At 46.8% G+C, this 25845-nt stretch overlaps 2 protein-coding genes across 3 annotated transcripts in view; one reads left to right on the top strand and one right to left on the bottom strand.

The window, feature by feature from the left end:
• ADCY5 (adenylate cyclase 5) overlaps positions 1 to 8752 on the top strand; it is a 150424-nt gene extending 141672 nt beyond the window's left edge. Inside the window, exons 21-24 of the mRNA XM_046658813.1 lie at positions 1354 to 1617; positions 2759 to 2963; positions 5955 to 6079; positions 7948 to 8752. Of these exons, the coding sequence (XP_046514769.1) occupies positions 1354 to 1617; positions 2759 to 2963; positions 5955 to 6079; positions 7948 to 8076 (723 nt within the window). The 3' untranslated portion in view covers positions 8077 to 8752. The remainder of the gene's footprint in view (positions 1 to 1353; positions 1618 to 2758; positions 2964 to 5954; positions 6080 to 7947) is intronic.
• A 7898-nt stretch (positions 8753 to 16650) lies between these two features.
• SEC22A (SEC22 homolog A, vesicle trafficking protein) overlaps positions 16651 to 25845 on the bottom strand; it is a 66610-nt gene continuing 57415 nt past the window's right edge. For both annotated transcript variants that reach the window (XM_046659324.1, XM_046659325.1), the window contains exon 7: positions 16651 to 20904. In XM_046659324.1, the coding sequence (XP_046515280.1) occupies positions 20704 to 20904 (201 nt within the window). In that variant the 3' untranslated portion in view covers positions 16651 to 20703. The remainder of the gene's footprint in view (positions 20905 to 25845) is intronic.

Here is a 25845-nt window from a genome sequence, read left to right as displayed (position 1 = left end):
ACAGGAGCAAAGGTCACCTGAGCTGGAAAGCCAGGGTGAAGGTAGCCGATGCCCTCTGGACCCACCAGGCACCTGACAGGAGCTTCCTCAGGCATGACCCCCATCCTTGTGGCCACGTCTCCAGTGGCTCCAAGAGGGACAGGCTGTGGGTCCTCTCACCTCAGGGGCAAGACTCGGCCTCTGAGCCTAAGGGTCCCAGAGCTTTCTGCCTTCCCTGCTGGACCCAGGTCCTACAGGCTTGAGTGGGTGTGACAGCTCCTTCCCCATGAGAGCCACCCCCCCCCCCCCGCGGCCCCCCCCCCCCCCCCCCCCCCCGCCCCACCAGGAGAGCCAGGGCCCTGAGAAGGAGTCCTGGCCCTTTCAGAGGTTCTACTTGCAGCCGAATCGAAAGGCCTCTACGCTGAGTTAGGGAAGGCCCAAGCCGGCCGGGTAGATCTTTTAAACGTCCCTGCTAGTGATGCCTTGCCTACTGCCTTACCAAGACGGTCACTCCCAGTTAAAGGGGCCATTGTGTTTGTCATGGAAGGGGAGGAAGCCAGCAGACTCCACCTGTAGCCTCCCGCCCAACACCGTGTCCCGTGAACGCCCTGATCACATGGCTCCTTGCCCGCCTTGGTGCGTGACCACCTCTGCACTTCAGCCCATGGGCCGCTATTGGCCTTGATCTGAGTGCTCTGCACTGTCCCTTTAACCTGAAGGGTGAGTGACCACAAACTCCAACTGCCCAGAGCCAGGACCTAAAGTAGGGGAGAGCCAAAGTCAGCGGTGATGTCTTGGGTGGCGCCTCGGGCCACCTGCACCTCCTGGCCCCACCTGGCTGCGTCTGGCCTTGGGGCGAGTCTGCTCTCCTAGGAACCAGGGAGACCGGGCAGGGCTCTGAGCTGTTTCCCCTGGGGTCCGTCTGTTTATGTGATCTTTATCACACTGCTTTTCTGATTGTATTTCCTGATAATAAGAGGAAGATGGGAGGTTGAGGAGTACTTGGGTAGCAGGCGGGCCATCTGAGGGGTGGTTTTGGACCATCCCTTTCGCCTGCGGCCTCGGTCTAGTCTTGAGCAGACAGCATCCTTTTGGCTTTTCCTCTGGGACTTGTTTCCACTCGGGTTCCCTCCCCTAGGATCAACACCTCACGTGTGTCACTTTCCAAGAGGCAGGAGGGGGGCGGTCGGAGTCTTACAGATCTCTCTTTTCTGATGGTCAAAGTAATAGATGCTCTTTATAGAAAAGCTGCAAGTAGAGGCAGCAGAGAGGAGGGGAGAAAGCTGGGCCCACATTGGCATTTGCACGGATCGCACTGTCTTTTTCTAAGTGGCGCGTCGCTTGCCCCTCCTCTGACCGGGTCCTCTGTCTCAGGCCACAGAGGAGAAGGAGGAGATGGAAGAGCTGCAGGCCTACAACCGCCGGCTGCTGCACAACATCCTGCCCAAGGACGTGGCCGCCCACTTCCTGGCCCGCGAGCGGCGCAACGATGAGCTGTACTATCAGTCGTGCGAGTGCGTGGCCGTCATGTTCGCCTCCATCGCCAACTTCTCCGAGTTCTACGTGGAGCTGGAGGCCAACAACGAGGGCGTCGAGTGCCTGCGGCTGCTCAATGAGATCATCGCCGACTTTGATGAGGTGTGGGTGGGTGGGGGCCCTCGGGTCCCTGGAGCGGGAGGGATAAGGAGACGTGACGGCCCCTTTCCCCATCCAGATGTGAATGGTCATGTCAGGAGCTGACCGTGTTCCGGACGCTGTCCTAGGCACCTGGCATACGTTTCCTCCTCTATTACCATGTTACAGACAGGGAAACTGAGGCCCACAGACAAGTGTCTTGCTTAAGGTCACTGCTAGTAAGTGGCAGAGCTGGGGTTTCAGCCCAGGCTGTTTGCATTTGAAGTCTGTGCCCTCAGCTGCCCCCTCGAGGCCCTGCCTGGCTGACTCGCCAGCCTTCCCCCGTCACCCACCAACCCTCCTGTGCTATCTGGGGCTGGACAGGGCCCCAGGCTTGGACAGCCTAGTGTCTGTACCAGGGCTTTGAGAGAGTCAAGGAAGGAATTGTTCTCAGGCTCAGGGAGGAGGCAGGACACAGATGCAAGGCCCTGAACAGTGGAGGCAGAAACAGGCATTTCTGCATTGAGTTACGACACTCTCGTTGAGCACCTAGTGTGTGCCAGGCACTGGGGATGCTGTGCCCAATAGGGCAGTCTCGACTCTGGGAGCTCACCGAGGAGTGAGTGTGAGGGGACGACCCCAGCAGGAATACTCAGCCCGGGGCACAGAGCGCAGGGAGGAGACAGGTGGTGGAGCTGGACCAGGCAGTGTCGGAAACAGCCCACGAGACTCCTGGGCCGTGGGGTGACTGGAGTTGGCTGAAGTGGGTGTGGACGGGCCTCTAGCAGGTCCTGGAGACAGGAGAAGAGCGTCCTGCTGGACAAAGATGAGGAGGTTTCCCTGGGCGGGATGGGGATGTGAGTCAGTGAAGGGGGAGATGGCCACCAGCCCCTGTTGGGAGCGAGAGACCCAGAGGTGACTAGTGACCTGGCGCCAGGGGCTCTTGGCGTGGAGGTGGGCTCGTAGCCCACAGCCACTCTGCAGCAGCGAGTGCTGGAGGAGTCCTGGTTCTGTCGGGGAGCCTCTGGGCTTCACACTGAGTTGGTGATGGAGACGACCCCACTGTGTGACCTGGGGAGACACGAGGGGCCCTGCTCTGCACGTCGCCACAGACCTCAGTGCCCCAGACTTGGGGGTGACCCAGATTTGCCCTCCCTCTGTCCAGATCATCAGCGAGGATCGGTTCAAGCAGCTGGAAAAGATCAAGACCATCGGCAGCACCTACATGGCCGCCTCTGGCCTCAACGACTCCACCTACGACAAAGTGGGCAAGACCCACATCAAGGCTCTGGCCGACTTCGCCATGAAGCTGATGGACCAGATGAAGTACATCAACGAGCACTCCTTCAACAACTTCCAGATGAAGATTGGTGAGCCGGGCCCCAGGGAGTGCTGAGGGCTCTGGGGCTCCCCATCCCCCATGGCACATCCGTGACCCAGTCCAGGCAGAGGCTCACATTATAGCACGTTTCTGCCCACGGGGGACAGCATGCACACCCCTCACAGCGGAACCATCCCAGGGCCTGGAGGTGCCTCCTCTGTGTGTCGGTGTGCAGGTGACACATGTAGGACACCCTCTTCCTGAGTTCACACCTCTCCCACTCATCGGGGAGGCCTGGTTGGACCCAGGCTGTGCTTGCCCGAAAGGCTTTATGGGGGATGCTGTGTGCCAAGGGCACAGAGCCTTCTGGTGGCTTCCTCACAGGCTTGACAGTCCCATTTATTTCAAGTAGTACTGACTTAATGGCAGTGTTTTCTTTAAAAGCGTTCTAAATTCATTCAGTGAAAATGAAAAGCAGTAAAATGAAATACTTATACATTATAAGTGCAAAATGTATAAACATGGTACAAGTCATTACATTTGCAAACTTATAAAAATATTGAACAGATATTCTACAAAATTGTTAGCAAAATAAAGTGAATTTTTTAAAAAACTAAACATGAAAAGAATCATGTAAAATTGACAATGAAACGATTACATTTCAACTCTTTTTAAAAAAAGTAATCTTAAAAAAACAAAAGGGGTCAGCGGGGTTATCACTGATTTCCAGTGGTTTCTGTGTGCATGTGAGCAAAAGCTTCCAGGTGCTACGAACACTTTTCTAATCTACACAAATGGGGAGAGAAATGGTGGGGGCGGGGAGTTAAGTCAAGTCCACGTGTCTTCCCTGGGCTCCTTCTTTGTCAAAGGGCTCGGCGCTCAGCGATGGCTCGAGGAGCTTCTTAGATGCCGTGGTGTTGCAGGGTGGGGACTGCTGCAGAGACGGGGGTGGGGGGAGTGGTGGGGGGTGGTTCCGAGCGGAGGCCCTGGCTCAGTTTCAGAGCAGTCAGGGCCATATTCTACTTGTGCAGGAAATCTTTGAACCAGAAACCTATATCACTTCTTTCCTGTTTATATTTAGTTTTGTTGTTTTATGACCCCAACCTTTTATTCTGACAACTTTCAACTCTACAGAAGAGTTGAAAGCATAGTACAGTGGAAACCCAGGTGCTCCCTCATTGCTCCACCCAACTGTGTCCACCACATGATTTCAGAACTGCCACTCGGAATTCGTTGCTCCATAACGTTCAAGGTGTTTCCCCAGTTGGCTTTGTCCCTAGCGTCTCTCTTACCAAGGCTGAGTTATGTTTGCAGTAGAAACTACTCTGTCCAGTGTCGCTCTCTTCCTCCTCTTGAGGGTTGTGGACCTAAAGAATGCTTTCTGAAAGAACCCACCTTCGTTCTTTTCAAACTTTTAATGCATGATCAACTCCCTGGCTATGTCCCAAGCCATCAATGATTCCAATTTCAAATTTTAAAAAAAGCAATTCACCAACAAAAATACTGGTATTTCAATTCTCAAAATTAACATATTAAACCAATATATCGGATTACAGACAATCAGTGTTGTCGCCATTAATGTCCTTGGCAGACCTTCGTTCTGGCCCGAGTGTGGTAAATTGGGCTCTCCCTGGATGAGCTGGCTTGTTGCAGCCTGTGGGCCCAGGGTGGGTGGACTTGACCGGGTTTTCGGTTTGCATTGGCTGCTAGAAAGCGCAGACCAGAGCAAGCGGTGGCTCTGCTTTAACTGCTCTGCACTCTGTGTTAACTCCACTCTGGGTTTCGTGATGGCGCCATTCTTATTTTCCTTTCATTCCATCTTTTCTCCCTGCATTGATTTGCATTTTTCTCCTGGTGTGTATTTTTGGGAGCTGCCTCAGCTCCTTCATTGGCCCGGGGCTGGGGATGGAGTGGCAGGTAGACACGCAGCTGGGCAGGCAGGCGGGAGCCTTGTGTGGCAGATCCCTGCCTCCAGACTCCGGAACGTCTTCCCTGGGGAGCTTGGCTTTTGGCCACTGAGATGGACGGTCCAGCCTTGGAATAGCGTGGGGCATACAAAGTTGCCTGTGGCTCAACAGGACCAAACAGGAGGGTCTTGGAGGGAAGAGTTTTGAGGATTGAGGACGTTTTTCACTGAGTGGCTCGAGGGCCCAATGTCGGAGCTTCTGCTGTATTTGTGGTCCTGCCTCTCACATACGAGAAACACTGAAGCAGTGATGAGGCTTAACAAGGCCCTGTGTGAGATAAACAGTTTCCATAATAGGAGGGGGTGCCCTGGGGCTTGGAGCCAGGGCAGAAAATATCTAGAGATGTCAGTTGAGGCAGATGCATCAGGGAAGCATTTCCTGGAAAGAAGGAGGGAGGACACTTCAGGTGGAGAACCAGCACAGCAAAGGCTCAGAGGCGGGTTGCTCAGGGTGGCCTGGGGTAAGACTGGGAAGGCAGATAGATGGGGGAAAATGTGCTAGCGGCGAGACAGAGAGCTCGCGTGGACGGTGGCAGCGTTGCTTCCTGGAGCTTAGTCACTGCCCAGTCTCAGATCCTGGGAGTCAGATTACTTGGAGAGAGAAGAGACTGGTGGTTCAGGAGCTAGGTTCTAAGAACAAGATGGGGGTGCCCCTGAAGCAAGCAGAGGAGTGAGGAGGAAGAAAACGGCGAGTTCTGGTATGCTGAGTCTGAATTGACAGTGAAAACTTAAATGCCTCTGAGAGAGTGATGATTAGGGAAAGGCAATTGGATGACGCAAGAGGTCCCTGGAAAGCTTGGAGAGGGCAGTCCTGGCAAAGGACTTGCAGGAGCTGAGCGTTGACTGGTGGCAAGGACACAGGAGCAGTGGGTTGTGAACAGGCTCCTGTGGTCTTGAGTTAGCGGGCATTTAATAGGAGCAGAGAATGGGAGCCGCAGGGTTAAACACAGCCTCCGGCCTGCGTGTCTTCAGGGCGAGTCACAGGGAGGACCTGCTGGGTGTCGAGGGAGCAATGATAACGAGGGCAGGTGTTGGCCTGAGCCCTGATGAGCATGCTGACTTCTGTCCCTGCAGGGCTCAATATCGGCCCCGTGGTGGCTGGGGTGATCGGGGCCCGCAAGCCTCAGTATGACATCTGGGGCAATACAGTGAATGTGGCCAGCCGCATGGACAGCACCGGTGTGCCCGACCGCATCCAGGTGAGTGCAGGCACGTCCACCACCCGCCTTTCCCACATCGGGGCCTCTGTCTGATGCTAAGCGGTCTTCCGACAGGCCGCCCATGGTTCCTGGTCAGAATTTCTGCAGCCAAGTTTGAGGGCGATGGGGTGGTTGGCACTGATGTCTTAGAAACTTGGAGAAAGGGTTGTGTTTCATTCCCTCAGGACCTTGGACAGATCTTCAGTCTGGTGCAAAGCCCTCTACTGGCCACAGAAGGAATTGGGGGGTACTGGGGGGAGTGGGCTGTCAGGCCAGGAGTCCTAATACCACAACCCAGGCACATAGAAGGGGCGCAAAGACAGCCACAGGGAGCAGGATCTTGCCAAATGGAGCCCCCAGCACCCAGGCCCAGATCAGGAGCACCAGACAAGGCCACTGGTCCCTGGGATGGTGTCCCCCAAGGGCCTGGCCAGAGACCCAGAGACTTTTTCTCCTTCCTTCATCCTTTGCAAGCTGGTGCTGTGATTCCCAGACCTGTGCTCTTCAGCTGCTTTTCTTTGCTTTTCTCAGGCCCTCCTTGCAGGAGGCCCTTGCCTGGGCTCTGGTCCTGCACCCACACTCCCACCCGGTCCCCATGTGGCTGCGGGCAGGTCGCTTAGCTTCCCTGGCCTTAGTTTTCCCAAGTGTGAACTGTGCTCTTTTTGTGGCCCTTTGCTCACACTGACACTGCTTAAGTGACCTCTAACTTCCCTTTCCTGCGGAGCCTCTGAAGCAACCCCAAGCATGGCCCTGGTCAGCTCAGCCCGGCCTGGCCGGCTTGTGGATGCTGTCTGAGGGCCTGGCCAAATGGCCTTCTCTCACCTCCATCTCTGTGCCAGGGGAAGAAGGGACAGCAAGATGGGAACTGTGGGTCCTGCAGGGAGATGGGGAGAGAAGCATGTGTGTTTGCAGAGCTTCTGACCTCACCCCTGACAGGTGTGAGGGACTTTGTCAGCACCACACAGTACCCCAGCACCTCCCCTTACCATTCACGGAATATACTTACTAACACAGCAGGCTCCCCTCCCAGCCACCCACCAAGCGATGCCTGGCCCCTCCCTCCCTCCCTGTTGACACCAGGCTGGGCCAGCCGCTCTGCAGGTGTGCTGTGGGGTGGTGGGCAGGGGAGCGCCGGTTCTGCTCAGAAACGGTTCTTGGATCATCCTGAGAGTGTTGGTCCACACTGCTGCTCCCACAACTCTGCTTTTCTCCTTCGCCCTGCAGTACGTAGAGTAATGACTGCAGCCGCCTGCGAGTTTGCCTCTCTGTTCCAAAAGCTAAAGCAGCGACGGGCAGTAAGGTCTGGAACTGAATCTGGGCTCTGCCGCTGATTAGCTGTGTAACTTCAGGCAGGTGGCTTAGGTTTTCTGAGCCTGAGGTAAGAGTTCTTCCCTCCTAGAAAGAGTAAATGCGATAAGCAGTGGTTCTCAAACTGTGGTGAAAAACCTGTTTCCAAAGATATTTCTGATCTGTCATGGAGTGAGGTCTTGGTACACACTGGCCACATGCTGGGATGTTGTCTGCGGCAGCATCACATTGCTGTGAAAGCTCCCGAGCACTTCCTCTCGGCTCCGCACTTCTCTTGTTAGGGAAGATGACGAGCAGTCCATGGACCACAGGCCACACTTTGCATAGCTCTGAAATAGCACATGTGAGGTGCTCGCCACACTGCCTGGCATGGAGTAGGTGCTGCATCCTTCTCATTTGAGACACGCGTCCACGGACGAGCAGCTGTCTGTCCCCGGCAGCCCCGGCTGGGGAAGTGCTGCCCACCCTCTGCGTCAGGGGTGGTAGGTGGCTCTGCCCCATGGCACATTCACGGCTCATGTCATCGATGGCCTGTCCTGTCTCCTCCTTTGCCTCCTCAGGTCACCACAGACATGTACCAGGTGCTGGCTGCCAACACTTACCAGCTGGAGTGCCGGGGTGTGGTCAAGGTCAAGGGCAAAGGCGAGATGATGACCTACTTCCTCAACGGAGGGCCCCCGCTCAGTTAGCGGCTGCAGCCTGTGCCGCCAGGCAGCCTGGCCTCCAGACAGACGGAAATGGCTTCTTTGTGTGCTGGCCGGGCAGGTGGCAGCCTGCGCTCCAGCCCACGTGGCCGCGCCGGGGAGACGTTCCACTTTGACTCCCGAAGCTGCTCCTGCCTTTGCGGGCGGGCAGCGGCCTCCGTCCCAGGCCCTGGGGTGCCAGCGTCCTGCGAGCACCAAGCTGACCAAAGATGTTTCCCTCTGTAGAGGACTCCGCCAGACGCGATCTGAATCTTGAGTTTTCTGCTGGGTGCTGCTGCTGTGCGGGCCAACAGGAGCTGCTGGAGCGCTGGCGGGGCGTGGCAGCCCGGCGCGATGGCAGCGCCGAGGGGGACACCTCGGCCTCGGGTGGGTGGGAGGTGGGCGCCACTCTGGCCCGGGGGAACCTGGGGGCCGCGAGAGGTCTGCTTTTCCACGTGAGCCTTTAAACTTCAGACAGAGGCCACGGCCCCTGCTCCTTGGAGGGGGCTTTGGGGCAGGAATGCCAGCTTTGGAGGGACTGTGGCCTTCATCGCCGTCCTCCTCCTCCACCTACACACGCAGACTGTGCCCCTTTGAGGGGGAGGCAAGAGGATTCAAAGCAAGGAGTGGAGGTTCTGAGAAAAAGAAATATTTATTAAATAAAACAAGTTTCTGTGCCCTTCCTTAGACTATGCTAGTTGTATGCGTGTCAGAGACCCATGAGCAAACGAGGATGCCACTGGGGCGGGGGGCGGGGGGGGGGGGGGGGGGGGGATCCCAACTTGTCTTTTTTGTATTTTTTATTTTGTATTATTGAAAACCTTGGAGATCTAACAAATATACCAAATTCTATATTTTGTAAATTCTCTATATTAGAAAATGGCTGTTGCACCGCGGGGCGTTTGTGCTCATTTGTACTATACGTACGTCGAAGTATGTGCTGATGTGTGTGTGTGTGTGTGTGTGTGTGTGTGTGTTGATGCTGTGGAACTGTTTCTCACACAGGACGCCTGTTTCCCTCACTTCAGATGTGGCAGTTTTGGGTTTGCCCAGGTCCAGCCAGAGCAGTGAGCATGTCCTTTTGGGGTCCCATGCGTTCACATTAAGTAGGACGATGCAAGCACACATTCCCCCATCCCTTTAACACATACACGTCACTGCCACTAAGTAAAATGCAAACGGAGTAAGAAAAAAGCTTCTTTCCCATCTCAGGTGAGTTGGAACCGAGGGAAGCAGCCTCAGCGCTCACCTTGTCCCCTCACCTGCAAACCAAACAGAGAAAAGGGTAGAGCCCAGTTTCAGAGTCCATGGGGCAAAGCTGGCAGAAACTTTTATTTATTTTTGGTGAGGAAGATTGTCCCTGAGCTAACATCTGTGCCCATCTTCCTCTATTTTCTGTATATGGAACGTCGTCACAGCGTGGCTTGATGAATGCTGTGTAGGTCTACGCCTGGGATCCAAACTCGCAAATTCTGGGCTGCTGAAGCAGAGTGCATGAACTTAACCACTACACCACCGGGCTAGCCCCAGAAAAATTTTTTTTTTTAGCAGAAATTGTTTTTGTTTTTTTGAGAGGGAGCAGTTAAATATACCAAGAAAAATATTCTATTTTTTATACCCTATGAGGGAGGCATTTGAAAAATGATATACTATCATAGAGATATAGTCAAACAGAATCCCTGGGTCTTGTGCCCACATCTTTTCATTGCTTCTCAGGGCAGAATTATTCTCACCTCCAACACAAGCTTGCTGGAGGTCAGGTGGCAGCTGTATGCCAGCTGCAAAACATTACTTTGATGCCCGCCTGCACCAGGTCTCACTGGACACTCCTTCCCCAATTTGAACGCAGCTCTGAGAAGCAAAGCTATGGACCTAAAACTGCCAGCCTGAGTGTGTCTGCTTTTGCTGCTCCCTCCTTTGAGTTCTGCCTGGCCCCCCTGGTGTCTGTTGCAGGGGGCCGGCTTTCTCCACGGTGTTCTTCTCAAGTCCCCCTCCCCCGCATATCGCTCACAGTGGTGCTGGGGTTTCGTTTTGCTTCCAACCCGAGTAACGTGTGTGTGCTGAGTTCTCCCGTGTTCCCCCTATTGGTCGTGGCCTCCCCGGCCTCGTGGGGGCCCCTCCCCGCAGTGACTGGTGACAACGTGCAGTGCTGGCTCTTCATTCCCTCTAAGGGGTGTGCACTCTTTTTATTCCTGCTCTTGCAAAAACGGATACGATTATGATTTCCCATGGAAATTGAAAAGTCTATTTAAATAATTTAACTATTAAACACTTTCACTGATCATGTGTCCTGGTCTGATTTGTGGCTTGGGCCGGGGGCCTGGGCCTGGTCTGAAGAACAGTGCACTCAGCCCGTGGTGGGACCCTGGGGAGGGACCCTGGGGAGGGAGCCTCGGAGGGGCTCCTGAGCGAAGACAACATGTTGCTGTGCAGAGCACGTCGGCTGAAGACTCAGTCACGGTGGCAACAGGTGGGAGAACACTGGTGCCCTTGGCAAGAGGCAGCTCACTGGACTGAGGAGCAGGAGGCCGAGGAATGGGGGGATGAGGAGAGGAACGAGGAGTGAGGGGACCAGGCGTGGAGGATGGAACAAGAAAAGATCCAAGGTCAAGGGAAGGATGTTTTAAAACAGGTGAGGCAAACATGTTTCTATGCTAGGGGAAACAAAGTTGAAAATACAAGCGAGAACACAGACCATTGCAAGGACCCCCATAGGTGGGACGGGAGGAGATGCAAGCCAGGGATGAACTGACTTGACCTGGATAGCTAACAGCTATAATAATAGCGATGGCTACCATTTATTGGGCACTCTGTGTGTGCCAGACACTGGGATAGCACCACACAAACATTATCTCATTTAATCCTCCTGGCATCTGCATTTCACTGATGAAGAAATAGACACAGAGAGGTTGACTTATTTGCCTAAGCCCACACAGCTGGTAATGAACAAAGAGGAGATTCAAAGCGGGGCTGTCTGCTAAGCCCATGCAGGCCACGTCATGCATGCCAGGATTCCTCTTTCCCCCAGAGGAAGGGAAAGGTGGTAGGAAGGCAGGGGGCCCTTTTCAGCAGTTCCTGCCTGCTGCTCCCATCAAACACAGGGTTATATTTGGGCTCAGGAAATAAAGGCAGAGGGGCTTGGTAAAATTAAATTTAACACAAGTGAAAATGAAGGAGCCAGTGAAAAAGACTTCACTAGTTCATTGCAACAATGGCCACATGGGGACACAGATGCAGCAGCTCTGGCCACAGGCAGGCCGCCTGCTCCAAAGAGAATGGATGTCGTTAGTTCAAATGTGCCTGGTGAAGGATGTATTGTATAGAGCTAACGTTTAACTATTAGAAAATTAGAAAAGGAAACCAAACTTTAGGGGCTGATTGGCCTAAGTGGGAACCTCAGCTCCTGGAGAGCGCCACTCTGCTCTGCCTGGTAGAGACCAGGCCCTCAGGCAGACCCATGAAACCACACACATGCACGTGTGCACCCAGCACACACCGGGACCGCAAAGGAATGCAACTCGGAACATTTATAAGCCCTTCCCGTCCCCATCTCCACTGAGCTAATCCCAGAAAACATATTTGTTTCTCCTTTAGGGATTTATACTTTTTTCCAAAAGCATATCCATACCTAGAATGTAAATTAGCAAAACATCAGCAAAGTCGCCATTGATACGTGGGGTGAGTTTTGAACACCGTTTTATGCCCTCTGACGGCAGAGAGCACTAAAACCAAGACCAGATCAGCCAACATGGGGATGCCTTGAGTATAGTGGGGGGTTAGCACCGTTAGCAGGAAGGCCCAGTAAAGCTTGGGGCACTGAGGAAGCTGAAGCTAAAGATTCACCAGGGAGCCACGTTACTTCCAGACTTCCAAAATTACAAATATGTTTACAGAACTTTTCCAAAAGCAAGTATCACCTGAGTGGCATTATAGTTCAATGATGCCCAGAGCTATCGTTTTCAAATGATAAAACATGAGTGTTTCCCATAGTGCTGCAACGTAGACGTGAGTTGCCAGTCAGCACAAAATGAAACTTCCCAATGCCTGAAAAAGATGCTGAGCTCACGTCTGCAGGGCAGGAAAGCATTCTCGGGTATTTGGATGGACAGTGCTCAGAAGTCACGCTGAGCAGATTCTCGCTGCCACCTGAACAAGAGAAGGGCAGCAGCAGGGACAAACACACTAGGAATTTGTCTAAGTTGAAACAACTGAACACCGAAGAGAACAAATACTGTACAGGTCATCTCCAGAAGGGAAGGAGTGACAAGGCTGGGCCGTGCTGGCCGTGCCACTTAGCACAGGGGTCAGCAGGAGAGTTGGGAGGGCAGGTGTTATCTGTGGAGGCAGAGGGGAGGGGAGGGTACAGAGAATACCACGTCCCCCATTTGGACGAGCTTCACAGTGTAGGAAGAGCTTTCACAGATATTTTCCCACTCTGCTTCCCCCAGGGCCCCTGTAGCTGCTCTGACACTCAGGGACAAAATCTGTGGCTCTAGCCCACAGGCCCTTCTGTCCAGCGTGCCCGTCTGGCTGGGTACTGATGATCTTGGCAAGAACAGAGGGCTTGACACTCCTCAAGGATGACAGTAGATGAAATGAGATCCAATTACTATGGTACTGTGGCTTTTCTTATCCTTCCACATTTTCAGTAAAGCCCTTTGGTGGGCTTTTTTCCTGTCTTGGGAGGAAAATTAAGATATTTGCTGTCCTCCTCTTGCCTATCTTTCCTTCTCATCTTCAGGGTCACTGCTTCGCAAGACAAATGCAAGAACAAAGCCAGACGAGGCCGTTGGAATGGCCAGTCTCCAAGGTTTCTTCCTCCTCTGACATTCTCCGATTCTGAATATTTGTGTAACTCTATCCACTCTTCAAGTGCCAGACCACACGTATGGCACAAACATAAACACAGTCGAATTAGGATTTTGAGATTTTAGAGCCAAAGGCAGAGAGACAAATGAAAGCATCGTGCCAAAGGGATCTGTGGGAAGATCACCTTCAAACCAAAGTCTAAAGCAGCCTTTGCTCCATCCTTCTCCAGACACCAACCCAGAAGCAGCAGGCGGCAAAGAGCAGTGCGGCCAGGAGGCCGTTCCCATCAAGGTCCTGACCCATGGAGTGCGGAAGGGTGGAGATCAATCTAAGTTCAAAGAGCAAGCAGAGGGTCCAGAAAGACAGGGGATGGGGGCGAGAGACCGCAAAGAGAAGGGAAAGGATTCGTCCAGGATTCACCCTCAGGGTGAAGCAGGCATCCTGTCCCCACCGGCTTGCCAGCCCCAAACCTGACCCACCCGTTTCTAGTGAGCAGAGCTGAGCCACCCCCTCCCTTGGCGAGCGTATATTCATCCCCAAGGCCCCTTTTGTATCACGGGTCTATTATGCTCATGAATTTAAAGAATTCTCACTGGAATTCATTAGGAGCATCGTCACTTTTCTCCCCTCAGCCAACTTCTAATTTAGACCTGCCTGGAATCTCTGGTTTGTCAGTATCTCTAGTTATTCTAACTTGGACTATTTTCCAATTTTGCAATATTTGCTTCTCTGCTTTGACTTCATCACTTAGCAAAAGTGGTACTTCCTGGCTCACATGAGTTTTGAAGTTTTCTTTTTTTTAGAGGAGTGTGTTTTGCTTCAGAATAGTCTTTTAAAAGCCATGTTGCATTTGTACTTTTTATGAGTCCCTTGAGCTCTCATATCCCCGGCATCTATATGATATTCCCATATTGCAGGTTGAAGGCTGCTGGCTGCCTTCCCCTACCCCTCACTTCCCATCAATGCACAGACGACACACACATAGACACTCATGGGGGCCCTCAGAGAGTGGTGCGCACTACGGTGGCCGCCATCCAAGAGTATCCACTAGATCAGATTAGAATGTTCAAAGTGAAGGATGATGGGGCCAAAGCGCTAGTGCCACGCTGGACAAGGTGAGGTCTCCAGAGGCACCTTCCCCATTTGACAGCACTCCAGTGCCTGGGAGACTGTGGGGTCCTGAGAGCAGTCCACCGCCTCCAGGCTGTGTGACACTGGACAATTGGATCCTGTTTTCTTAGCTTGGGTGGGTTTTCTGAAGCTCACGTAACCTTCTGCACCTGATACAGAGCAGGCACTTGGAAAGCAAGAGTCTCTCAACTCCCCTCTCCTCTTTGACAGCATCCCCACCGCCCTGCCCAGAAGCCTGCACGCAAGAGCTTGCTGGAGACATTGCAACAGGACCCTCACTTAATTGGCGATTTCTGAAAAGCTTTGTGCAATAATTTATCATATTTGGGACATTTGCAATTTAAAAGACTCCTATTTCCTTGAAGGTAAAAGTAACGCCGAGACAGACCGCAATGCCGTGGACAGTGCTGTCCTAGCACTCCCTGTGCCAGGCTCTGCTCTAAGAGCTTTATATTTACTGACTCATTTAATACAATGCTTTGTCCAAGGTACTATTATGGTCCTCACTTTACAGATGGGGAAACTGAGGTAGTGGTTCCGTGACTTGCTGAGGTCACCATGCTAGTGGAAGAGAGAGCCAGGAAGTCTGACTTCAAACTCAATAGCTATTGAATATTGCATAGTTACCTTCTATTTTTTTGTTTAAATGTCTTCATTAAACAATTCTCTTCAGAGATAGGGACCACTTACAGCAGAATTTTCACGAGATTACTTCATAGCAAAGAACCAATCTATCCTGGCCTTCCGCCAGAAAATGCAAACGTAACACACGAATCGCCAGTGAGGCTGTAACATTCTAGATCCAGAATCCTGAATCCGCGAGTTAGCTTTATTACAAAGACGAAGCTGGATGCCTCCCTGCTCTAAAATCTTAGGCACGCTCAAGGGTCACCATACCTCTTTCAGCCATCTGTCCTATGTCGCTGTTAGAGATGCAGGAATTTCAGGAAACTATTTTACTCAGTCTAGGACATCTCCTTTACAGGAGTTAGCACTGACCAGGTCTCTTTTATTAAAAAAAGCAATGCAGAGGGGCCGGCCCTGTGGCCGAGTGGTTAAGTTCGCGCACTCCGCTGCAGGCGGCCCAGTGATTCGTTGGTTTGAATCCTGGGCGCGGACATGGCACTGCTCATCAAAGCACGCTGAGGCAGTGTCCCACATGCCACAACTAGAAGGACCCACAACGAGGAATATACAACTATGTACCGGGGGGCTTTGGGGAGAAAAAGGAAAAAAATAAAATCTTTAAAAAAAAAAAAGCAATGCAGATTTCTTGTATATACATTTTCCAACATATATTCCTTAAATATTTGAACATAATTCCATGTTGTCTACCTTAATATTACACGATGGTTCAGAGATGAGTTCTCAGTAAGACTGATCTGGATTGAAATCCTGGTGCCACCAAGAGTTAGATTGTGACTGAGGTCAAGTCGCTTACCTTCTTCAGCCCTCAGGTGCTTGTCTGTGGAACAGAAAGCCTACGTAAAGGCTTTCTGTGAGGGTGACATGCTTATCACACACAGTGCCACCCCCACCCACATCGGCTTTGTCTGTTCTCACTGCTGCTGTAACAGTATGAGCCCAGTGGCTGTCAGTAACACACACACACTCAGAATTTTCTTTCTGAGCCTCTGTGGCATAGAAAAACGTGCACCAACTTTAGAGTCATTTAAACCTGAATTGCAGATTTGAACATGCGTCTGTCTCCTGACATGAACGTGACACAGTGCCTCTCCCCTGCCCCGAGGCTGCCATAGGATTAACTATGTGGGAGGACCTAGCAGTGGCCCACAAAGGGCACTAACAAGCATTCTTATCATTAGTCCTGGGCACTGGAAGAATTCAAAGTGCAAGGGCAAAACATTGTTTGTTCACCTTTAGGCAAGGTCTTGACAACCCAGCTTCAAAGAAAGCATTGGCACAAAGCAGGCACCAAGGCAGAGCTGGGGTGGGGCTGCCAGGACCCAGTGCGAGACGGAATGTATTAGTTCTGTTTCCCACTGTGAGAGGGAGACTGAACGTGCTTCTGCTGGGTGACGCTGCACTGCTGTGCTGCGGGACGCAGGAGAAAAGGGCAAATGTGAACCGTGGGCGAGGTTCGGCTGAAAATACGGTTTGTTGCCAAGGAAACAGCAAGGAACAATTCGCAAGGCTTGGGTACTGACTTCAGGAACTCTGAGAACTAAGCCTGTTCTCTCCTTGAGTTTCCTACAGCCTACAATTGTGCTGAGACTATTTATTATACACCGGCACTGCCACTGCAGAAGAAAACATGTGCACACGTGTCAACACCACTCACTGTTCACAAGCAAGGAGGATATAAGCCACATGGCTTCCCACACGCAGTGCTTTGACGCTGTGATCTCATTTGCTAAATAAAGTAACCCAGAAAGCCTGGCCACTGCAGGAAGCGATGTTACAGGAGTGGCAGCCGCAGACACTGCTTCTTTGAAAAGCCCAATTCTCAAACAGGAGGCTGCGAAACGCCAGCATTCAGCATAGTCCCAGAACACTGATCAACATGGCCAGACACCGCTAACCTAACCCCAATCAATCAGACCAAAAGAGTCAAATTCTCAGCTTTTATACACAAACTCATTCATAACCCTTGGGGTTGGAGGTGCTTCTTTTATTAACTTTCAGCTAGGATACACTAAAGCCAATTTAAATAAAAAATCAGGTTTGATTTTACCACAGCATTTTTAGGCAGAAAGACTCCATTTCCTTAGAGATGATGAAGCAGAAAAATACAAAGAAGGCTTGACCATAGAAAAAGAACGCAGCCCTGAAGAGTGCCCTATAATTCGCGGTAAGGCCAAGAGTCCAATTTGGTCTGAGTGGTGACTGCTTTAGAAATAACTTATTTGTTGTTTTACCACATACTCTATGATAGTTCTAACTTGTAAACTGAACAGAGAGTCTCTTAAAATAATAACAAGAAAGGTAAAAATATACACACACACACACACACACACACACACACAAACACACAATATGCTGTACACTTTGTTGTGTCTCTTGGAAATCCAACAGCTCAGGGTGGGTTCTTCGGTTACTTTGTAAACCTTTTGGAATAAAGGCCCAGCAACTGCCTTTTTGGTGGGCAGCTAGCCTCAGGAGGAGGCACTTCTGTGACCAGGTAAGGTCATCTGACAAATCTGGTCTCTGTGGAGCCTTGATAAATTGGTTCTCTAATGAGTGCCCAGACATGGCCTAACAGAAGTGGAGCCATGCGTTTCTCCAGACTGGATTCCACTGTGAAAAAGATCACATTTAATACAAAATAAATGTGCTAATCCAGGGACAGCACATTCACTTCATATAAGTTATAAAATTACAAAATTAGGTAAAAGTTCTCCACGTCTCTAGGCATTTGTCTCAAATGGATTTTCAAGCTTTAACACAGTACTTGTTTTTAGCTTAGGATAAGAATTCTTACTTATGGGAACAAATCCTCTATTAGCCACACCAAAAAACACCCTGAAAAGAAAGCCTTTGAAAGCTGGTTAAAGTTGAGGATCCAAGGCACAATCATCGCATGCAAATATGCATAAAACTGCTGAGGATTTGTTCATTGCAGCATTTCCCAGGACCCGCAGTGCCAGCACTGCCACCAGAACCGTCTGGAAGAGGTCTGCCCTGAGGACCTGTTTGCTCTGACTTACAGACAGAGCTAGGCGATGTGAAACTTGATTCCCTTCTTCAAGCCTTGACTTCCAGGAAGTTCAAGAGTCCAATTTTACAGCTAATAAAAGCACAGTGTTCACCCTTCCTTCCATTTCCATTGGTCTTTTCTCCCCTTTCTGTTCATATTTCATTAATGTTATTGTATACACCTTTTCTTCGTATGCTGCTTCAAATTCTTTTGTGAAAGAGGCCAGGTATAAATACATTTCCAATACAGACCAAAAAAGCAAGCAAATATGGCAATTACTTTTAGGATATAAAAGAGAGTATCTTTGCTCTCATAGCACACCTTACAAAAACCAGTATTTCAAAATTACCTTAAGACAATATACACCTAAATTTGACAATAGCAGGCCTGAGCTCATTATTTTAAGAAGTCCCCAATTCCTTGATCTTACCAAGGGCAGACAGACTCCCTGAATATAATCTTAGTTATCTTTAGGTTTCCACTCTAGTGGAGGAGCCCAGGACTAAGAGATTGGAAGATGTGTGTGCTTTGCTCCGTGGCCCCTGGGGTGAGTCATTATGATCTGATTGCCTGAGTTCCCTCCTTCACAGCAGGAGGACAGTCACCACTCCCACACTACAAGTCATGATTAGCTGAAGGCAGACTTGCTCCTGGAGGTAAAAGTGCGGTATAAACGCCACACACATTAGAGGCCTGAGGGATTCTCTCTCAAGAGCTGAAGGACTTCTTTACACTCAGGGCAAAAATTTTTCGTTCCAAATTCATAGTTTCTTTGGCAACAACATGATAGAGGCAGGGAAGTTATATAAATACTCAGAAATTGCAGGCACCAAATAATGAAAGAAAGCATTTCTATACATAAGACATTATTTATACCTGTTTTCATTTTTTACATTAAGATGTAAACATCCCTTTCTCCAAAACAGCTGGTAAAAAAACAAAACAAAAACAAAAAATAAGCTTTTAAAGACAGCTGGTGAGTTTTCAAGTGTCCTGCTGAATAGATCCAACTACCAAACATTTTAACTCAATAATTCAATGATAAGGAGAGCCAACTGGTAAAAGAGCTATAAAATATCAATATATAGCAAAGTCACAATTAACCAGAATGCTCCAACCTCCTGGTTAATTGACTACTTACAAGAAAACTCTTACTGTTTTAACTACCAGTTTAGCAACACCTTTCTAAATTGAACCACTTCACTTTCCCGGCTCGGAAACAAAATGCCAAACATAAATCAATTTTATTTTGATGATTTAGGGTCCTGTGATACCTTAGGGTATCTCTCAGATAATACATAATTTCTGTGCAGTTTTGTTAGAGGCAGAAAATTGAACTGGAGTTTCTCGTTTTAAACAAATCCCTGATATCATAAGCTTATTGTCTTCCTTTTGCCTCATTCTCCTGAAAGGAGACTGGAGCACAAGGCTCCTGGTTAAGCACCGTTGTACGGCTGTAGACACACCTACGTATACTGGCTCCGGCACAAGGTAGTTCAGTGACTTCACCCCCTGGACTATTCCTTCTACTTACTAAAAAGGTCCAGCAACATGAATTATAAGTAATGCGCCCACTGTTTTTCCAGATATCATCTTTTAATACCTTATGAATTCCTTGTTTGGAATTTTTTTCGTTAAAAAACAAAAGAAAATCACTCATGAAGATAATTTCAAAAAGCAGGAGAGTTTTAGATTTTGCTAATGGACTCAAACTGTGCTTCCTATATTATTAATTCATAACTGCTTGAACAATCTTTATAATGTTATCAAAAACCAAGTAAGTTCTCTAAGATACTAGGTGCTTAACTCCTCAAAGCCATAAAATAGTAACAGCCACTGGCAGGAAAGTCACCTTGGATTTTCTGAGCCCAGTTCCGTGTTCCCACAGGGCAGGACCCAGACCCCTGGTGGCACATAAGATGCTTTTAGGTGGTACACAGGTGGAATTAAATACTGCTGAACCAGAGTGAGTGTCATTCCCTTCACGAGTTTCTCTTATCCTTCTGCTTTAATTCTACAGAGTGAGCCCCATTTTGGTGCTGGGCAGCGTCTGTCTCACTGCGACAGAGAAAACAGCAGGCCTCCTGGATTCGGAGCCCTGGCAGGCATTAGCATCCAGCTAGAACTTAATAACATTTTGCTGTAATTTTATTTATTTTGTAGTTACCTTTTATTTATGGCAAACTGATGCTGGTTTTCCATTTGGAGTAGAGATTAGTTTCTTTTACAAATATTTTAAAATTTAAAAGATAAATAAGTAAATAATAGTATATTTACTATTCAAGTGATTGAAGTTTGGGAAATGATGGATACAATCTAACGAATGGTATTTTTAAGAAGTGATTTCAAAAGAAACTACAAGCATGGTCTAAATAGGAAACACATGTCAACATATTTTCAACACTTGTGATGTTCCAGAGATGAGCTTACCACAGCCTTCTCCTATGTCAGATGATTTCCAGAGTTAAGATTCAAGTAAAAGTAAAAAAGGAAAAAGAACCAATCCTACACCATCCTGGACTTCATAAACTCAAGGTACCATAAATATGCAAATAATCTGATATTTAGCAAGTCACTTGTTTTAAACATAAACTTTCCAATTTACTGCAGCATCTTTTTATTTGGTCTATACTAATGCCTCACAAAGGCAAATCCAGGTTGTAAAGCTCCTGCTTGGTCCTCAGAACAAGTACCACACCTATTTTTGATTCAACTCTTCAGAAGGATTCAGGCCTGGGGGCCGAGTCTTCCAATGGCATCTGACTTCCTCCACTGTCAGGGTCCCGCAGAGAGAAGTCGTCTTCTCCGACTCTGAATAACAATCTAATGGCCAACACTCTTCTGAGAGGAGTTTGCCAAGCAGGTATTGCATGCTTCCAAGCATGCCATGCTGACTTAAAACAAAAAGGACAGTTGGAGAGAAAGAAAACAGAGCTTCTCATTTGTGGTGAACAGTTTCTTTATCACAGTGGCAGTTAAGATATGCTCCCTCCTTTTTCCCCTGGAAGCCAAGGCAATACGTCTGAAGGATGGTGTCAAACATCATAATCAGGAGCCTTGCCCTGGGCTTGCCTTAGCCAGATCTGTAGAGTAACAAATGCTCCCACAGTCACGTGAAAGAAAAGCTGCCAGAGGTTGCGCAGTTCATAGAGATACATGTTGCATAGACAGATTAAGCCAAAAGTCAAAAAAGATTTGACGTTCCGCCAGCCGGTGTAGTAGACAAGTAGATAACACTGTTCAAAATATAAAATGAAAGATGATTAGGGATACAAGAAAAGAAACAGGCTTCTACTATAAAATTGTAACAGGCCATAGACTAAAATATGAGAGTGGAATAAGGGGATTTTTAATCTACAGATAACATAACATCTTCAAGATATTCAGCTATGAAAACTCTACAGTTTGAAAGGGAAATAGATTTTTCCTTTAATGTTTTTCATTTTTTAAAAGAAAAAGCATTTTGTATCATATTTAAAATGGACGTACAATTGGATGACCCTCTTACAAACAGGCTGGACAAATTCCTCAAGATGACCAGCAACTAAGAAGCATTCTCAAGGTATGAGGGGGTTCCATCTCTCATTCCCATCCCAGAAAAGTACAAAAAGCTCAAGCAAGCCATTTAGTAAAACAGACTCTTACATAACCTGAATCCGAATACTAATGAAGTCAACAAATATTTACTGATCCCCCATTAAGTGCAAGGAACTAAGCTAGGCAGAGGATCTGAGGGAACATTTGAGGGAGAATTCATTAAACAGATATTTATTGAGGGCCTGCTACAAATCAGGCAATGTTCTTTAGTTTTAAATAAAAAAAGAAAGCCCTTGTTCACATTACATTCTAGTGGAGGGAGAACGATTATAAAAATTTTATATATATAATACCAAATAGTTATATCTTGAAAAAGATAAAAGATGAAACAGAAAAAGAAAACAGAAGGCAGTGAGTACTATTTTAGAAGAGATAGTAAAGAAAGTACTCCCCCCAAAAAATCCTGGCATTCACCTCTTCCTGCTTCATTTTTCTCCACAACATACTATAAACATACTTCAAAAATGTTTGTTTGTCATCTGTATTCTTCCAATAGAATCTAAGCTTCATGAGAGGGAAGATTTTTCACTATCTTGTTCATTCATTTATCTCATGTGCCCAGAACAGTGCCTGGCACCTAAGTGCTCAATACAAATTTGCTGAATAAATGGTTTTCTAGAAGGTATCTAAAATTCACAATCTGGTAAATATAGAAATTACATGTGATTACAATGTCTTAAGAAAGAAGCACAGGTCTCTGTGTGCTCTCTGCAAATCCAGACTTCAGAATAGGAAGGACATTAGGGTGTTTGTGACAAGGAAGAAAGAATGCGGAAATGTCCTGTTAAATGTAGTTAGTTCTTATACAAATTAGGACTTTGCTTACTTAAAAGGAAGACTGCCATCCAAGCAAAAGGAATTGGAGGCACTTATTTTATCTGATTTGCATTGTGCAAAAAAAGTCGAAGAAAACTTTTTCCTTTGAAACAATTTTAGATTTAGAGAAAAGCTGCAAAAATAGCAGAGTTCCTGTATACCCTTCACCCTGCTCCCCATAATGTCATCCTCATGCCAACCATAGTATAGTCATCAAACCAGAAAATTAACATTGAAACAATACTGTTAACTAATCTACAGACTTTATTCGAATTTTGCCTGTTGTCCCACTAGGGCCCTTTTTCCGGTCCAGAATCCAAACTAGGATTCCATATTGCATTTAGTTGTCACGTCTCCTCAAATTTGTAACAGCTCCTCAAGTCTGTCTTTGTTTTTCACGACCTTGACAGTCTTAAAGAGTATTGCTCAGTTATTTTGTAGAATGTCCCTTAAATTTGTTTGTCTGATGTTTTCTCAAGATTGAAGTGAGAATATGCAATTTTGGCAAGACTACCACAGAAGGTGATGTGTAATATGTCTTATTACTGGTGATGTTAACTTTGATCTCTTGGTAAAGTGGTGTCTGACAGGTTTCTCCACTGTGAAATTACTATTTTTCCCTTTGTAACTAGTAGGAGGGAAAATAGAGACATTCTCAGGTGAAAGAAGACTAACAGAATTTGTTGCCTACAGATATACCCTAAAAGAATGGCTAAAGGGAATTCTCTAAACAGAAAGGAAACAATAAAGAAGGAACCTTGGTGCATTGAGAAAGCAAAAAGAACACAGCCAGCAAAAACACAGGTAAATATAATAGGTTCTCCTTCTCCTGAGTTTTCTAAATTATGTTTGATGGCTGAAGTAAAAATTGTAACATTGTCTGATGTGGTTTTAAGTATATGTAGAGGAAATATTTAAGACAATTATATTATAAACAGAGGAAATCAAAGGCACATAAAGGAAGGTGCAGTTTCTATGCTTCATTTGAACTGGCAAAATGACAATACCAGAAAACTGCGATAAGTATGTATAATGTAATATCTAGAGCCACCATTTAAAAAGCTATACAAAGAGATACAAAAACATTACAGATAAATCAAAATGGAGTTCTAAAAAATGTTTAAGTAAACCACAGGAAGAAAAAGAAAACATAAAAATGCAAAACAAAAAATAAGATGGCAGACTTAAGCCCTAACATATCAATAACTACATTAAATGTAAATGGTTTAAATACAACAATTAAAAGACAGAGATTGGCAGAGTGGATTAAAAAACAAATCAACTCTATGTTGTCTACCACAAACTCACTTCAAATGATATAGGCAAATTGAAAGTAAAAGTAAGGAAAAGGATATATCATACAAACATTAACCAAAAGAAAGCAGGAGAGGCTATATCAATGTCACATAAATATAAAAATATTTAAGAGGGGCTGGCCCGATGGAGTACTGATTAAGTTTACACACTCTGCTTTGGTGGCCCAGGGTTCATGAGTTTGGATCCCTGGTGTGGACCTACACATTGCTCATCAAGCCATGCTGTCCCACATACAAAACAGAGGAAGACTGGCAACAGATGTTAGCTCAGAGCCAATCTTCCTCACTAAAAAAAAAATCAAAGAAAATAATCAGGGATAGACAGGGATATTATAGACTGATAAACGGATCAATCCATCCAGAAGACACAGCAATTCTAAATGTGTACAAACCAAATAACAGAGTTGCAAAATATGTGAAGCAAAAACTGACAGAACTGAAACGATAAATATACAAACCCACAATTATAGCTTAAAACTTCAATATTCCTCTCTCAACAACTGATAGAACAACTAGACAGAAAATCACCAAGAATACAGAAAAACTCAACACCACCATCAACTGATAGGACCTAATCAACATTTACAGAACACTGACTCAATAACAGTAGAATACACATTCCGTTCATGTACCCTTGGAACATACACCCAAGATAGACTGTATTCTGGGCCATAGAACAAACATCAACAAATTTAAAAGAATTAAATCACACAGAGTGTGTTTTCCAACCACAATGGACTCAAACTAGAAATCAATAATGGAAGAAAACTGGAAAATCTCCAAACACTTGGAAACTAAGAAACACAATTCTAAATAATCCATAGGTCAAAGAGGAAGTCACAAGGAAAAAAACTTTTAAATACACTGAATTAAATGAAAATGAAAATACAACATATCAAAATCTATAGGTCACAGTTAACAAAGTGCTAAGAGGAAAATTTATAACACTAAATGTATACATTACAAAAGAGAACATTTTGAAACGAGTCATCTAAGCTCCCATCTCAAGAACCTAGGGAAAGAAGAGCCAAATAAACCCAAAGCAAAGTAAGCATGAGGAAGAAAATAAAAAAAGGACAGAAATCAATAAAGTAGAAAACAGGGGGAAAAAACCACAAAGAGCAGTTTCTTTGAAAAGATCAAGGAAATTAAGTAAGACTGACAAAGAAAAAGAGAGAAGATACAAATTACCAATATGAGGAATAAAACAGAGACTATCGCTACAGATCCTACAGACATCAATAGGACAGTAAGTTAATACTACCACCAATTCCACACACATAAATTTGGTAACAGCTGAAATGGACCACTTTCTTATAAAACACAAACTACCATAATTCACCCGTTATAAAACAGATAATTTGAATAACCCTATAACTATTAAGAAAATTCAGCTTCAGACATAATATATAGACACAGTAATCAAAACTATGTGGGACTGGCAGAGGGATGGACACACAGATCAATGGAACAGAATATAAAACCCAGAAATATACTCACACAAATATGCCCAATTGATTTTTGACAAAAGATGCAAAAGCGATTCAGTGGAGAAAAAAATAGCCTTTTCAACAAAAGGTGCTGAAGCAACTCGCCATCCATTCATTGGCACACACACACACACACTCAAAACCCCTCAATCTAATCTAAGTCTCACATCTTATACAATCTTACACAAAACTTACCTCAAAATGGATCATGAACTTAAATGTAAAACACAAAACTATAAAACTTTTAGAAAAAGACATAAGAGAAAATCTTCAGGATCTGGGGGTAGGCAAAGAGTTCTTAGACTTGATACCACAAACATGATCCATAAAAGGAAAAACTGCTAAAATGAACTTTATCAAAATTAAAAACTATTTTGCAAGAGACCCAGTTAAAAGAATGAAAAGGCCAGCTACAGACTTGGAGACTATTTGCAAACTACTTATCTGACAAAGGACTAATGTCTAGAACATACAAAGAACTCTCAAACTCGACAGTAAAAAAACAATCCAGTTAGAAGATAGGCAAAAGACATGAACAGACATTTCACCCAAGAGGATACATAGATGACAAGCACACAAACCGATGTTTGACATCATTAGCCACTAGGGAAACAAAAATTAAAACCACAGTGAGGTATCAGGAAACACCTATCTGAATGGCTAAAATGAAAAATAGTGATAACACCAAATGCTGGAGAAGGTGCAGAGAAACTGGATCATTCACACAATGCTAGTGGGAGTGTAAAATGGTATGCTACTCTACAACAAAACTACTATGCTACTCTCAACAAAACTAAGCATGCAACTACCATATGACCTAGCAACTGCAGTCCTGGGCATTTATCTCAGAGAAATAAGGACTTGTGTTCACACAAAAACCTGTTCATGAATGTTTAAACAGCTTTATTTCTAACAGCCAAACACTGAAAAAAACTCACATGTTCTTCAAAAGGTGAAT

The sequence above is a fragment of the Equus quagga genome, chromosome 4 (genome assembly GCF_021613505.1).
Source record: "Equus quagga isolate Etosha38 chromosome 4, UCLA_HA_Equagga_1.0, whole genome shotgun sequence".
Lineage (NCBI taxonomy): Eukaryota > Metazoa > Chordata > Mammalia > Perissodactyla > Equidae > Equus > Equus quagga.
The sequence above is the reverse complement of the archived record's forward strand: the minus strand, read 5'-3'. Positions and strand labels throughout refer to the sequence as shown.